This window comes from Henckelia pumila, chromosome 3, assembly GCF_033568475.1.
Source record: "Henckelia pumila isolate YLH828 chromosome 3, ASM3356847v2, whole genome shotgun sequence".
Lineage (NCBI taxonomy): Eukaryota > Viridiplantae > Streptophyta > Magnoliopsida > Lamiales > Gesneriaceae > Henckelia > Henckelia pumila.
In genome coordinates this window covers 187245513-187259097 of record NC_133122.1, presented here as the reverse complement: position 1 = coordinate 187259097, position 13585 = coordinate 187245513, and the positions used below count along the sequence as shown (strand labels likewise).

The window sequence follows — 13585 nt, the reverse complement described above, 5'->3', positions numbered from 1 at the left end:
TCCAAGTTATCATACCAAAAATATCGAATTTTTGGTATACCGAATATTTCGGTTTGTTATGATAAAAAAAATACCAAATTTTTTGGTACAATAACGATATGAAATTTGAATTTTTTTATATATACCGGTATACTGAAAAATATATAATATTTATAAACTATAAAATTTTAAAGTATAAAGTTTTTTTCGATATAAAACATTATATAGCGATACCGTACCAAAATTTCAGTATACCATAAATTTCGTTATGTTAGGTATGAAATCGGTATACCATGATTTTCGGTATGAGTGTCGATATAATATTTTCTTTTATTTTAATTTTAGGTATGAAATATGATATAAATTTTCGGTACGATATACCACCCCAATTCGTACATGGATCTCTTCTGTTTGTGTACTTAATTCTAATTATTCAATATTTATGATAGTTTTAATGTTTTTGAGGTGTGAGAATATATATATTACAGTTAAAGAAATTTACATTCACTCAATTATTCATCACAAAACTAAAAATTTAATTCCTTTGAAATTTTGAGAATTTTCAATCAAATTTTATTATGGATATTATGTAAATGATTTGATCTTTGTTAATTCCTACTATGTTTTTCTAACTTTTATTTGACTATTAAATTGGGTATTGATATAGTGGTTATGGTTTGAAAATCTAATTTCTAGACTTTTTTTTTTAGTTTTTTTGTAGTAATAATTATTTTAAGGATGTTGAATTTCATCAATAAGATTACATAATTCATTGTTTACAGAAATATTCTCTTTTTCTTCGTCTTCTTCTTACTTTTTTTTTTATTAACTTTTTATACATGAGAGGTTTTGTAATGGTCCGGGTGCGTCTCATCTCTCTTGGGGGCCCGCAACCATTTTTGCTACTCATGACCTTCTTGCCACCTGGCTAGGGGAGTTTTTGCCCTCCCAGAAATCGAACCTTGTACCTCCAGGCTTAAGTACAAAATTTTTTGATTTTTGGTACTATTAAGCTAGACTAGCTCAATGATACCACGAATCAGAAAACTTTGTACTTAAGCTTGGAGGTACAAGGTTCGATTCCTGGGAATCATGCCTTGCTCATAATGAAGATGCACTTAGAAATATGATAATGATTGCACAAATTAAAAAAAATACTATTTTATCAAATGAGAAAAAAAACATTTTCAAATAGTTTTTTTTGAATTTGATACGCGTTTCTTGCAAAAATAAAAATAAAAAAAATAAAAGAAGAAAAAAGTGAATTTTATGTAGTTATGAGATGGGGTGATTTGGATTGAACTTCGTGTGTAATATAGAATTTTTTTTATTATTTATATTTGAATTTCGAATTTAGTTTGAATTTTATAATATAATTGTGTCTTAAACTTTGAAATGTGAGTTGAATTCTATAATATGCTTGTTTGTTCAAAAATAATTTCTTGCAAAATGAAACAAATATATAGGAATAATTAATTTCAAGATTTAATTCAAGAAAATATCGATATTGTTTTATGAAATTAAAGTACAAAAATATTTTGAGTATTAATTCAAATAAATTGAGCACTATAACACATTGAATATTCAAGTCTATAACAGGATATGACAATTGATTTTATTGATGAAATTATAATGTGGAAATGTCGAGGTGCAAAATGATGATCAGTAAACATCCAAAAATTTCAAGATAACATTGATACAAAAGCTTCAATACAGATGAATCCATATGAGATAGAACATGTCATTAGTAAAGAAGAAGAAAATATATCATTTTATAATAGCATCACTTGATGTGATATACACTAGCAACTAAAATGTACAAGATCTCATTGCAAAGATAAATTTAAAATATTGATTTAAATTATTGATCAAGCTAATATCCTAATTTATGACGGACAATAAAGTAATATGAAGTAAAAAATACTCTGATTGAGCATAATAATTTTCTAATCGAGCGCAGTGTACACATGAATTGAGTACAATATATATTCGATCGAGCACAAGTCCTACTTGATAGGGGGGACAATTAAAAAATTATTGAATACAAAATACATCTGATTGAGTACATTAATTTTCTAATCGAGCACCGTGTACACATGCATTGAGTACTATATATCGTCGATTGAGCACAACTTAGAGTGAGTCATATTAACCAAGCTAAGGAACACAATTGATTTTTCTGATGAAGTTATAGTGTGAAAATGCCGCGGTGCAAAATGATAGTCACTAAACATCCAAAAACATCAAGATAACATTAACACAAAAGCTTCAATACAGATGAATTCAAAAGGGATAAAACATGTCATTAGTGTGTATATATATATATATATATATATATATATATATATATATATACACCATTTTATAGTAGCATCATTTGATGTGATATAAACTAGAAACTAAAATGTACATGATCTTGTTGCAAGGTAAATCCAACATATTGATTTAAATTATTGATCAAGCTAATTTTCTAATTTATAACGAACAATAAGTAAATATCAAGTACAAAAAACTCTAATTGAGTATATTAAGTTTTTAATCGAGCACAGTGTACACATGAACTGAGTACCATATATCGTCGATCGAGCACAAGTCCTACTTGATGAAGAACAATTAAAGAAAGTATCGAATACAAAAGAGATCGGATTAAGTACATTAGTTTTCTAATCAAGCACCGTGTACACATGAATTGATTATTATATATCGTCGATCGAGCATAACGTAGAGTGAGTCATATTGACCAAACTAAGGAATACAATTGATTTTTTCGATGAAGTTATAGGGTGAAAATGCAGAGGTGAAAAATGATGGTCAGTAAACATCCAAAAACTTCAAGATAACATTGACACAAAAGCTTCAATACAGATGAATCCATATGAGATAGAACATGTCATAAGTAAAGCAGAAGAAAATATACCATTTTATAATAGCATCACTTGATGTGATATACACTAGCAACTAAAATGTACAAGATCTCATTGCAAAGGTAAATCCAAAATATTGATTTAAATTATTGATCAAGCTAATTTCCTAATTTATGACGAACAATAAAGTAATATCAAGTGAAAAAAACTCTGATTGAGCATAATAGTTTTCTAATCGAGCGCAATGTACACATGAATTGAGTACTATATATATTCGATCGAGCACAAGTCCTACTTGATGGGGGGACAATTAAAAAAATTATCGAATACAAAATACATCTGATTGAGTACAAAATCTCGTTGCAAAGGTAAATCCAACATATTGATTTAAATTATTGATCAAGATAATATCCTAATTTATGACGGAAAATAAAGTAAATATCAAGTACAAAAAAACTCTGATTGAGTATCTTAATTTTCTAATCGAGCACAGTGTATATATGAATTGAGTATCATATATCGTCGATCGAGCACAAGCCATGCTTGATGAGGGACAATTACAGAAATTACCAAGTACAAAATAGATCGGATTAAGTACATTAGTTTTATAATCAAACACCATGTACACATGATTTGGGTACTATATATTGTCGATCGAGCATAACGAGTATAAGAGGTAAGAAATAATTTTTAGCGTGATTTTAATCTATCACTTAAACAACACTTAAAACACCATAATTGATACAAATATGCAAATTTCGGGATAATTTTACTCAAAATGATCAGTATTATTCGTTTAAATAATTTTCATCGATCAATTCAACTAAATATTTCAATCTTGCAATTACACAACATTTGAATTTCAATGCTTTCGTGAAATGATAATCATCTGGATAAATGTTTGCTAAGTGCCAAAAAAATACAATTAAATTATTTATGGAAAATCTTATACAATATAACAACAATTCACTCAAAACTAATACATATTAAATCACATTATCAAAACTTTTCCAAGATTTTAAATTTTTTAGAAGAATATCTTGAAGCCTCCGATTCTCCAATTAATTTCATCCAGCTTTATTGCGAGACAACATAAAATTACTGAAAAATTGAATTCCCTTCGTTCTCTTTACCAAAATTAATTGTCATTATCTTCACTTTGCGAATTTTTTGATGTTTCTGTTTTTCATGCTTTTTCTGAAGTGGCCCTTTGAAGCTCCATGAGAACTTCAACATTGTTAAGCTTTCTTTATTTTATATATTTTTCTTCGGATTTAGAGTTATTTTAGATTGGATTTCCAAATGTTTTGTGCCCTGGTTCATCGGATTTTTATGGTGATGATTTGACCCCAAAAAATCTCATTTCGAGGAAATTGGTGTGGTGGTAAAAAGAGATTGTGGTGGTGGGAATCCATGGAATTTGTGGGCCAGTGAGGAAAATTTATTTTATTGTGATAAGATAAGGTTATTTATGTCATTTTGGATGTCTAGGGATTGATTATGCATAAAACTATGATGTCAGGGAGTTTAAATGAATTTTCCCTGACACAGGGACTGAGGACATATTTTAATTTGGATTTAGGAATTTTATGATAATTTACCCTTAAAAGAATTGGCCAATTCCAACGGTTGAACTCATTGGTTTAGTTTATAATCCTAAACAAAAGTAATGATGTCTTTCTTGATTTTTCTGAAATCGGTGGTTTTGAAAGCCGCAGTGACCTTTTATGCTTGTCTATTTACCTTGGGATTATTGCTGGATTCCAATAGCCTGCCGGCGTTACCAGAAATTAGGTGTGTTTTTGGTAGAATAGTTTCAATTTCGATATAAGTTTCAAATATATAATATAAGTTCAAATTGCTCAAAAATCCCCAATGCAAATATGTTTTGCTCTACATTCTCTAGTCACTTTTTTGTACCACATTTTTTGTTAATTTGTACCATATCTTGTATATTTTTGTACCACATCTTGTATTGTTTTATACCACATTTTATGACTAGAGACCCCAAAGCAAAACATGTTTGCATTTGGAAATTTTTAAGCAAATTGCCCAATATATAATTTACTCGTTATTCCTTCATTATATATAGTGATCAATAAATGTCTTGTCGACGACATCAAGCAGTACTTTATAGTACAAAATTTGAAATGCATTTTGAGATTAAAATTTTGTTTTGCATACGACTAACAATCTAACATCATTTATAGTTTCATTTGTTCTCCTAATTCTAAATGGACTTCCTGAAATATTATTTTATCCTTTAGGAGCAAGGTTTTCCTAGTTCATATATATGTCGTGTAATTGTCTTTAATATTGGATAGAGCAATCGAACTGACACTTGAGTAGTTGTTATGCGGTTTAAAATATTTGAGTTACACTGTTACTATGTATTTAAGAAATTCACAACCCAAAATATAATTTCACTAGGTGAATTAATAAAAGAATACTTCAAATACGGGCAAAATAACACCCAATATAACTTTTTTGTCACAAATCAAAATCATAATATAGATATTCTACTTTAATCGGGCCTTTCAACTTCTAGAGGTCATAGGTTGTTAAGTTGTTAGCATCATGGTACCAAATTGTTAAGAGGACAATAAAGAGAAACTGAGAAATGAGTTGCCGACATGAAAGAAAAAGATGGAGCCGGGAAAGCTATGAACCACATAACTGTTGCAGGTCCAGTTTTATATATTGGCTTTGCTCCAAATAAAAAATAATAATTCTCCTAATAATTCCGTTTTCGTTGATACATTGTCGGTCGTGTCCCTCAATTTCTACAATGTCGAAAAAAAAAGTAATTACAATATTTTTTTTTACTAGCTATAAAAGAATTCTTGGAGTTCTTTTAAGAAACATGATGCATATGATATCTAGCTACTTGTTTATTTCTATAATAAAACCATGTAATATCTTTCAATGTATATTAGGTAAACGTTCGATCGAGTTGATTCAGTTGCTTGCAAAAATCATGTTATTCAAGTAAACTGTATTAAAAAAATTCGGTATGACACGATAGACGATATTCGCCCCAAAAAGCGTTTGTAAGATTATATATATATATATATATAATTCATAACAAGGGGAATTAATCTCGTGGAGATCATGCCGAAAAATGATTGGGACATAAGATTTTGACTGTTACAATATTATTTTACTGTGATACTTGGAGTTATGTATATCCAACGTAACTTAATTGATTCATTTACCATTATTAGTAAGTATTTTGTTGATTTTATAATCTCTTTAAAATATTTTATATGTTGTTTTAGATTGTAATTTTGTTTGAGATTATAATACAATCTTGATCCAAATTACAATTACAATCATATAAAGTAGCTGCCCGCAGCTCAGACGGGACTTTAACGTTGACTCGAAACGTGCTTATCTCGAGCAAAAGAATTACAAAGATAATTTTTAAAACTACCTGAATTCAACGAGAATCGAATCTCTGACCAAAGGGTCTCAAGGTCTCAACCTTAACCATTGAGCTAAGACCTCATCGACGAGATTGTAATAAGCTACAAAGAGTGTTTCACAAAAAAAAAAATTAGAGAATTTTATAATATGATCACAAGAAGGTGTTTTCTCGTTTTCTTATATTTAATAATTAATAATTTATTTTTTACATTTACGCCCCACTCCATACCTTCTATTGGAAACACTGCTTAGTGTCCATTTTCATTATTAGCGCTGAATTATAAATAAATAAACTTGTTAAATATTCATATATTATTTCCCCGTTATTTGCTATTAGTATTATATAACATATATAGTAAAATTATTTGAAATATTAGATTTTTTATTTGATCAGAATGAAATATTAAACTTTTTTTTAATAAAAATATTAGATTTGAATTGTAAATCTTTGGTCAAAAACATAAATGCATGTGACACATGACGTTCCAATATCTTCACTGGGACATCACTATATATAGTCCGCCATTGGATCCATATGCCAAACACATGAGAAATTTCTTTCAATTCTCCCTCTCCGATTTCTCTATAAGATTCAATTTCGGCTGCAAAATTGTTTTCTTCCAAAAATTAAGTCTCTCTATAGAATTGACAAATGTCGACGCTTTCGATCAAAGCTACGTGTGATTCTCGTGGCCAAGATTCCTCCTACTTTGTGGGATTGCAAGAGTACGAGATGAATCCCTACGATGAAATCAACAACCCCGACGGTATTATTCAGATGGGTCTTGCAGAAAATCAGGTATATATAATATATATATATATATATATATATACACACTACTACTTGAATGATTAATGATATAAATATATATGTATGCACAAAATCTTTCTTAATTATAATAATTAATTCTCTGCAGCTTTCTTTTGATCTACTGGAAACATGGTTAGAAGAAAACCCTGATGCATCAAGGTTCAAGAGAAATCAAGAATCCATTTTCAGGGAGCTTGCACTCTTTCAAGATTATCATGGCCTTCCATCTTTCAAGAATGTAAAAACCTAGCTAGCATGCAATGATAATTATTAATATATCGTACATGCGCGCGCGCACACACACTTGTTATATATTTATTTATGTATTTATTTTTACGCGCAGGCATTGGTACGATTCATGTCGGAAATCAGAGGAAACAAAGTTAGGTTTGATCCAAATAAGCTAGTACTCACCGCAGGCGCCACCTCCGCCAACGAAACGCTCATTTTCTGCCTGGCCGACCCCGGTGACGCTTTTCTTCTTCCCACTCCGTACTATCCCGGGTAAGTCTATTTTGGTAATAAAGAAGGAAAATGCTACATATATATACATGTTGGGTTAGATGTTGCAATTATATCTCCACTTTATTTGAAAAAAGTACTCTTTCTTTCTTAAGGATATGTGTGTAACCTTCCGAATCACTTAATAAAGAATAAATTTGTCAAATCTATATATATTTAATTTGAAGAATGAGTAGTAGTTAGTTTAATTAATTCAGGTTCGATAGAGACCTGAAATGGCGAACAGGAGTGGAAATTGTACCTATACAATGTAGCAGTAGTAATGGATTCAAAATAACTGCACCTGCTCTAGAAGAGGCTTTTCAACTAGCCCAGATCACCTGCAATCTCAAAGTTAAAGGAATATTAGTGACGAATCCATCTAACCCGCTGGGAAAAACCCTGACCCGGAACGAACTGGATCTTCTTCTAAACTTCATTCACATCAAAGGCATCCATCTAATAAGCGACGAGATTTACTCGGGCACAGTTTTCAACTCTCCAAGATTCGTCAGCATCATGGAGGTTTCAGACAAAAAAAATTTACGAGTTCACATAGTGTACAGTCTTTCGAAAGATCTGGGACTTCCGGGATTCAGGGTCGGGGCCATATACTCCAATGACCCGACCGTGGTGTCGGCCGCCACGAAAATGTCGAGTTTTGGGTTGGTTTCGTCACACACTCAGTCCCTTCTGTCCGCCATGCTTTCGGACAAGAAATTCACCAAGAATTACATTGTTGAGAACAAAAAACGGCTCAAAAGGCGGCATGCGGTGGTTGTTAGAGGGCTGAAAATGGCTGGGATTTCGTGCCTGGAGAGCAATTCCGGGTTATTTTGTTGGGTGGATGTGAGGCATCTGTTGAGTTCCCAAACATTTGAAGCGGAAATGGAGCTTTGGAGGAAGATTCTGTACGATATCCGGTTGAATATCTCGCCGGGATCTTCATGTCATTGCCTAGAGCCCGGTTGGTTTCGAGTTTGTTTCGCTAACATGTCGGAAGAGACACTAAACCTCGCTATTCAACGTATAAAAACCTTCGTCCATACCGTTTCGTGTCGCAAAGGCAGCAATATTATTGGTTTTAATTATTACAATTCTAGCAAGAATTCGAGGAGTACTAAATCGGTGGGCAATTGGGTTTTTCGGCTATCTTACAGTCAAGGATGCGAACGATGATGGATCCGCTAGCTAGTGGATATCATCATTCATACATATATACTTTTTTTAATTCCTTCGATATATATCTAAATGTTGAGTTTTGGAATTTCATGCATGTGTTTGGAAAAGAAAAGTTGAATTTATAATAATCATTTTTTAAGCATTTTCTAAGAGTGTTTTATGCTAAACAGCTCGTAAACCCGTTTAAGATGTTTTATTCATCATATTTTTCGAAATTATCCGATCCATGTGAAGTGAATGTATTAATTATCATATTAAATTAGTAAAATTATAGTAACATACGATATGTATATATGATCACAATTTAATTACTTATTGGTTTATCATACTTAAGTACTGCTAAAGTTGTACGTTCTTCGCATTTTTTTAATTTATAACTTCAAACTTATCAATAATTCATTCAATAATGGAAATTTGATCTATATATTTTTAATTATACCATAGGAATTAGATATTTTCATAATATTAATCTCAATAATAAGTGAAGTGTGGTATTCGGAAAGAATTGGAAAAATAATTGTACCTTGAAAAAAGTTGGATGACAGAAGTTCAAAATGGTAACAAAGGGAAAATAGATTTGAAAATGAGGAAATCAGGTAAAATAATTGGGCCGGGTAAGTGGGAAAAATTCATCTGTGACAATTTCTGTAACATTCTCTGTTACATTGACAGTTAATTCCACTTGTTATGTTTCTATTGGTGTGATAGTTTTTTAAATATATAAATCATTACACATTTCAATCAATGATTGGTGTACACCATTTTGTCACAGAAGAATTTTTTCCCGGGTAAATTGCTTAAAGATTTGTGTTGTATTTTTTATGTATCATATTTCTTTTTCTTTATTATTATTCTTACTTTTAAACTATTTATAGCGCGCGCGCGTGTTTATTAACTGTGTCTATTGATTTGATTTTGTGTATTTCGATGAGTTAGTTTATAATTAAGAAGAATAATTCATGATGCGATCCCAAAAATTTATTTCCAATGTGTTTCTGAATTTTTCGTCTGTGTTTGCCTGCAAGCCATAAGAAAACCGGTTAGGGGTGCCAAGATTTCTCCCGACGTGCACTACAACAAAAATGCTAAAAGACAAGGGTAAAAAACCGTTGTCAAAGGGGTATTTAAACCGATGTTAAAGGCTCTGTTGTTAAAAGTGCAGTCAAAGACAACAATTAAAAACCGTTGTCTTTTTGAGCCAATGACAACGGTTTTACAACGGCGAAAAACCGTTGTCGTTGGCTCAAAAAGACAACGGTTGAAAACGGTTGTCGTTTTTGCCGCACTTTTAACAATATGGCATTTAACATCGGTTTTAAAGACCCCTTTAACAACGGTTTTTCACCCTTGTCTTTTTCAGATATAAAACCAAAAAAATTAATATACAATTTTCAATATTATAAATTCTTCAAAAATCAAAATTTGAAAATAAAATTTAATATACAATTTTTCATTATTGTAAATTACTCAATTCAAAATTTGAATCATAATTTTATGAATACTAGAAAATAGAGCTATGCTAATATGTTGATAAACTTGAAACCAATTCGATATTTTTTCCTAAATAGATATTCTTCATGAAAGCTGCATCCATCCTTTTCTTTTGATTTTTCTGTCCAAACTGTAAATTATTTAAAAAAAATCATGAACACATTACTTAAAAAAACAAGAACTCACCAATTCCAAAGGCAACAAAAATCACTTACTAAACTCAATAATTCAAACGCTCACGTCTCCTCGATTGTCCAGAATAAGACATGATAACAAATGCATAATCAGATAATCAATTACCACATTTCGAAGAAAAAACAGATCTCTATATCTTTTATTCAAACACCAATTCAATATTCCCTACCAAATATGCCAACAATTTAATCAAACACACGACTAGAATCTGCACTTAAACTGATATTCAATTTTAGGACTAGAGTCAAGAAAAGCCAACATATAATGGTGGAAGTATACAATCATAGAACTTCAAAAGTATACAATTATAGAACTCCACTGTATTTGGTAAATGTCGGTATGGAAAAAACAGAGATCGAGAACCGATGAAGAAGCTGTTTTTTTTTCATAGTGCATGCAGGAGATGGGCTTCCAATTTCTCACCCTTTTGTTCTATTGGCTTGCATCCTAATCAAATGACATAAAAACAAACCAATTGTAATTCAATAACCATTAAGCATCCAATTTAAATCCATTTATATTTTTTGATGTAGAGCCGTAACAATTTCATGAAAATATATTAAAATTTGTCCTAAAGTTGTTCATGTTGCTTTTCTGCTGTACAATATTGTACTCCTATAATACTGGATGGATGACCATGCTTTCGGGAAAGTGACTTGCTACTGTAAGCAATAAGAAAAAAAAGAAAAAAATTTACCTAATAATAAATTCTTCTTTGAGCTGACCTTTGTTATCAAATGGAATGACCTAAAATTTTAAAAAAGAATCCAAGGTAATCTAATGAGAGCATGTGGAAGAAAAAATTGAAACTTCGATTGGAATCCATCTGAAAAGGTATAAATTGCTAAGATTACCTTGAATAAGTCGTCTTATAGATAAGTCCAATCAATCTGCAATCTGGATCTATTACACCAATCTACCAAGAAAGAAAATCCACAAAATTGTAAACAGACAAATGTATTTTTTTTAAAAAAAAAACACAAGATCGCTATCACAACATGAAAATTCCAGAGAATTACTAATCTACCTGCCCATTGTCAGTAGGACGACCTATTCGATCTGAAACATCTCCCATTGCTCTGTTTAGTAATGGATGCCCTACCAACAAAGCAACAAATTCTTTTTAGTAAAAATGGATGACGAATTGATGATAACACCAAAATTCAAAGTAATGACACTGATATAACCTAAAATAAAATATCAATCATGTGGCCACATGTGGATTGTCTATAAAATGACTTCAGGTCAATGCATTGCAGGAAACCTCACTGTAGAACCAGCATGTGGTTCAAGTATGTAACTATTGTCAAATTCAAGCAATGTGTATAAATGCAAGCAAGCAACAAACCACCGAAATTCTTGACTGCTACAACCTTCTGTTGCATCCAACTCTACTCATAAAACAAAAATATTATAAGATAAAACCTTTCATTTCATCTAAATTTACTTAACAAGGATACATTATATACCAACAACAAATTCATGAAATCAAGTGATAAATATGCATAAAGTTAAATAATATCTTCCTCACGGTAGAAACCAATTCCAGAATTAATTTTCCGGATGTTAGAATCGGCACTAGCGAGAAAAAACCTACAGATTTTCAACTAAAAAAAAAGGAAAACATGGAACAGAGAAAGACACGAAATGCTCACAACCGTCTCGAATCTCGATCTACCCACACTTCGACACCCGAACACAAAAAACTTCAAAATCGACTTAATAGAGATATCTAAGCCTAAAATCAGAGAAATCAGTCTCTAGCATCAGCAATTAACATTAAAAAACAAAAAATGGTGAGAAATTTTTCTGGAAAACACAAGCATCCCGAGCAGATCTAGATCTTACAGAAAAGTACCTTCGGGATCGAGAAGAGAAACTCCAAAACTGTATAGAGTAATGTGTAATCGATCGATGAGAGTGAGTGAAAATTTAGTGCAAGGTCATCGTGAAAAATTAACGGTCGCCGATGGGAGATGGTGTCGATCGAAATTTAGGGCTGGCCGCTGGGAGATTTGTTAACTGTAGAAATTGTATAGCGTTCTAAATGATCGCTCAAAATCTCCATTGTATCGCGTCCCAGATGATCGATCGCTCAAAATCTCCATCTGGAATCCGAATACGACGTGCTGATGTTTTTGAGGAAGAAAGAATAGGGTTTCAATTTTCACTATGAAGAGATTGTCAAAACGGACCCGTATAGGAAGAAAACACCTCTGTATATTGATTATAAAAGTTTAATTTTTTTAAAAAAAAAATAAAAAACAACGGTTTTACGAAACCGTTGTCTTTGACATACATAAGACAACGGTTTTTAAAAAACCGTTGTATTTTTTCAACAAAAAATAGGCAACAACAACGGTTTTATTAAAAACCGTTGTTAAATAAAAAAAGACAACGGTTTTTCCCAAAACCGATGTCAATTGCGTGTTGTTGAATCCCATATTTATTGTAGTGGTGACCCCTCCGATGCTTAAGTCAGGCAGAGAAAACATGGGAAAAACTGAAAAAAACTGAGAGAGACATCATGAGAAAGAAAGTGCAGAATCTCTCTTCCCACCTTTCCTTGTATAATCACAAAGAAGCAATATATATAAACTTTCATGTAGTTTAGATCGTGTCTGACATGTAGTCCCTGATGTAGGCCCATAACTAAGAGGGCAAGGCCCATGATCTGTTGGGATGCGGCTCAAGATCTCATAATACTGACAAGTCCAAGCCCAGATGTAGATAGTAAATATTTTGACAGGCCCATATCCATTAATAATCACTAGATGTCAACCATAACCGATAACCTGCTTATGTTATCACAAATCCCGGTCTAAGTTCATGCGAAAAATAAATATATCCCGATATATCATCGGACGATATCTTGGGATAGCATCTAATATTCAATTGCATAAATCCATGAAGCATTAGTGGAGGTAAAATGCGAGAATCTTTGGAGAATTATTTTAATACGGTGGTTTCGATATGTGATGAATTTATATGTGGCCAAGGAGTCGCAGGTGGAGGGGTAATATTTTATGGAGGTGTGATGAGCTTTATAAGATATGCATGTTTTACTTGTTAATTATATGCTTCTATATTGCATGCACATGTCAAGGTTGTATGGATTCGAGATTATATTGTTATG

The 13585-nt window shown here is 31.5% G+C and overlaps 1 protein-coding gene across 1 annotated transcript; it reads left to right on the top strand.

The window, feature by feature from the left end:
* The first annotated feature begins 6921 nt into the window (after positions 1-6921).
* On the top strand, positions 6922-8760 carry LOC140890162 (1-aminocyclopropane-1-carboxylate synthase 3-like). The gene is made up of 4 exons (XM_073297921.1): positions 6922-7068; positions 7187-7318; positions 7424-7584; positions 7800-8760. The coding sequence occupies exons 1-4, from the start codon at positions 6922-6924 to the stop codon at positions 8758-8760; spliced, it is 1401 nt and encodes a 466-aa protein (XP_073154022.1).
* Positions 8761-13585: the final 4825 nt, after the last annotated feature.

Bases quoted from the DNA above. Each gene is read 5' to 3' on its own strand.
- LOC140890162 (XM_073297921.1), top strand. From the start codon at position 6,922: ATGTCGACGCTTTCGATCAAAGCTACGTGTGATTCTCGTGGCCAAGAT. The intron at 7,069-7,186 runs GTATATATAATA...AATTCTCTGCAG, and splicing joins TGGGTCTTGCAGAAAATCAG to CTTTCTTTTGATCTACTGGA. The intron at 7,319-7,423 runs GTAAAAACCTAG...TTTTACGCGCAG, and splicing joins GCCTTCCATCTTTCAAGAAT to GCATTGGTACGATTCATGTC.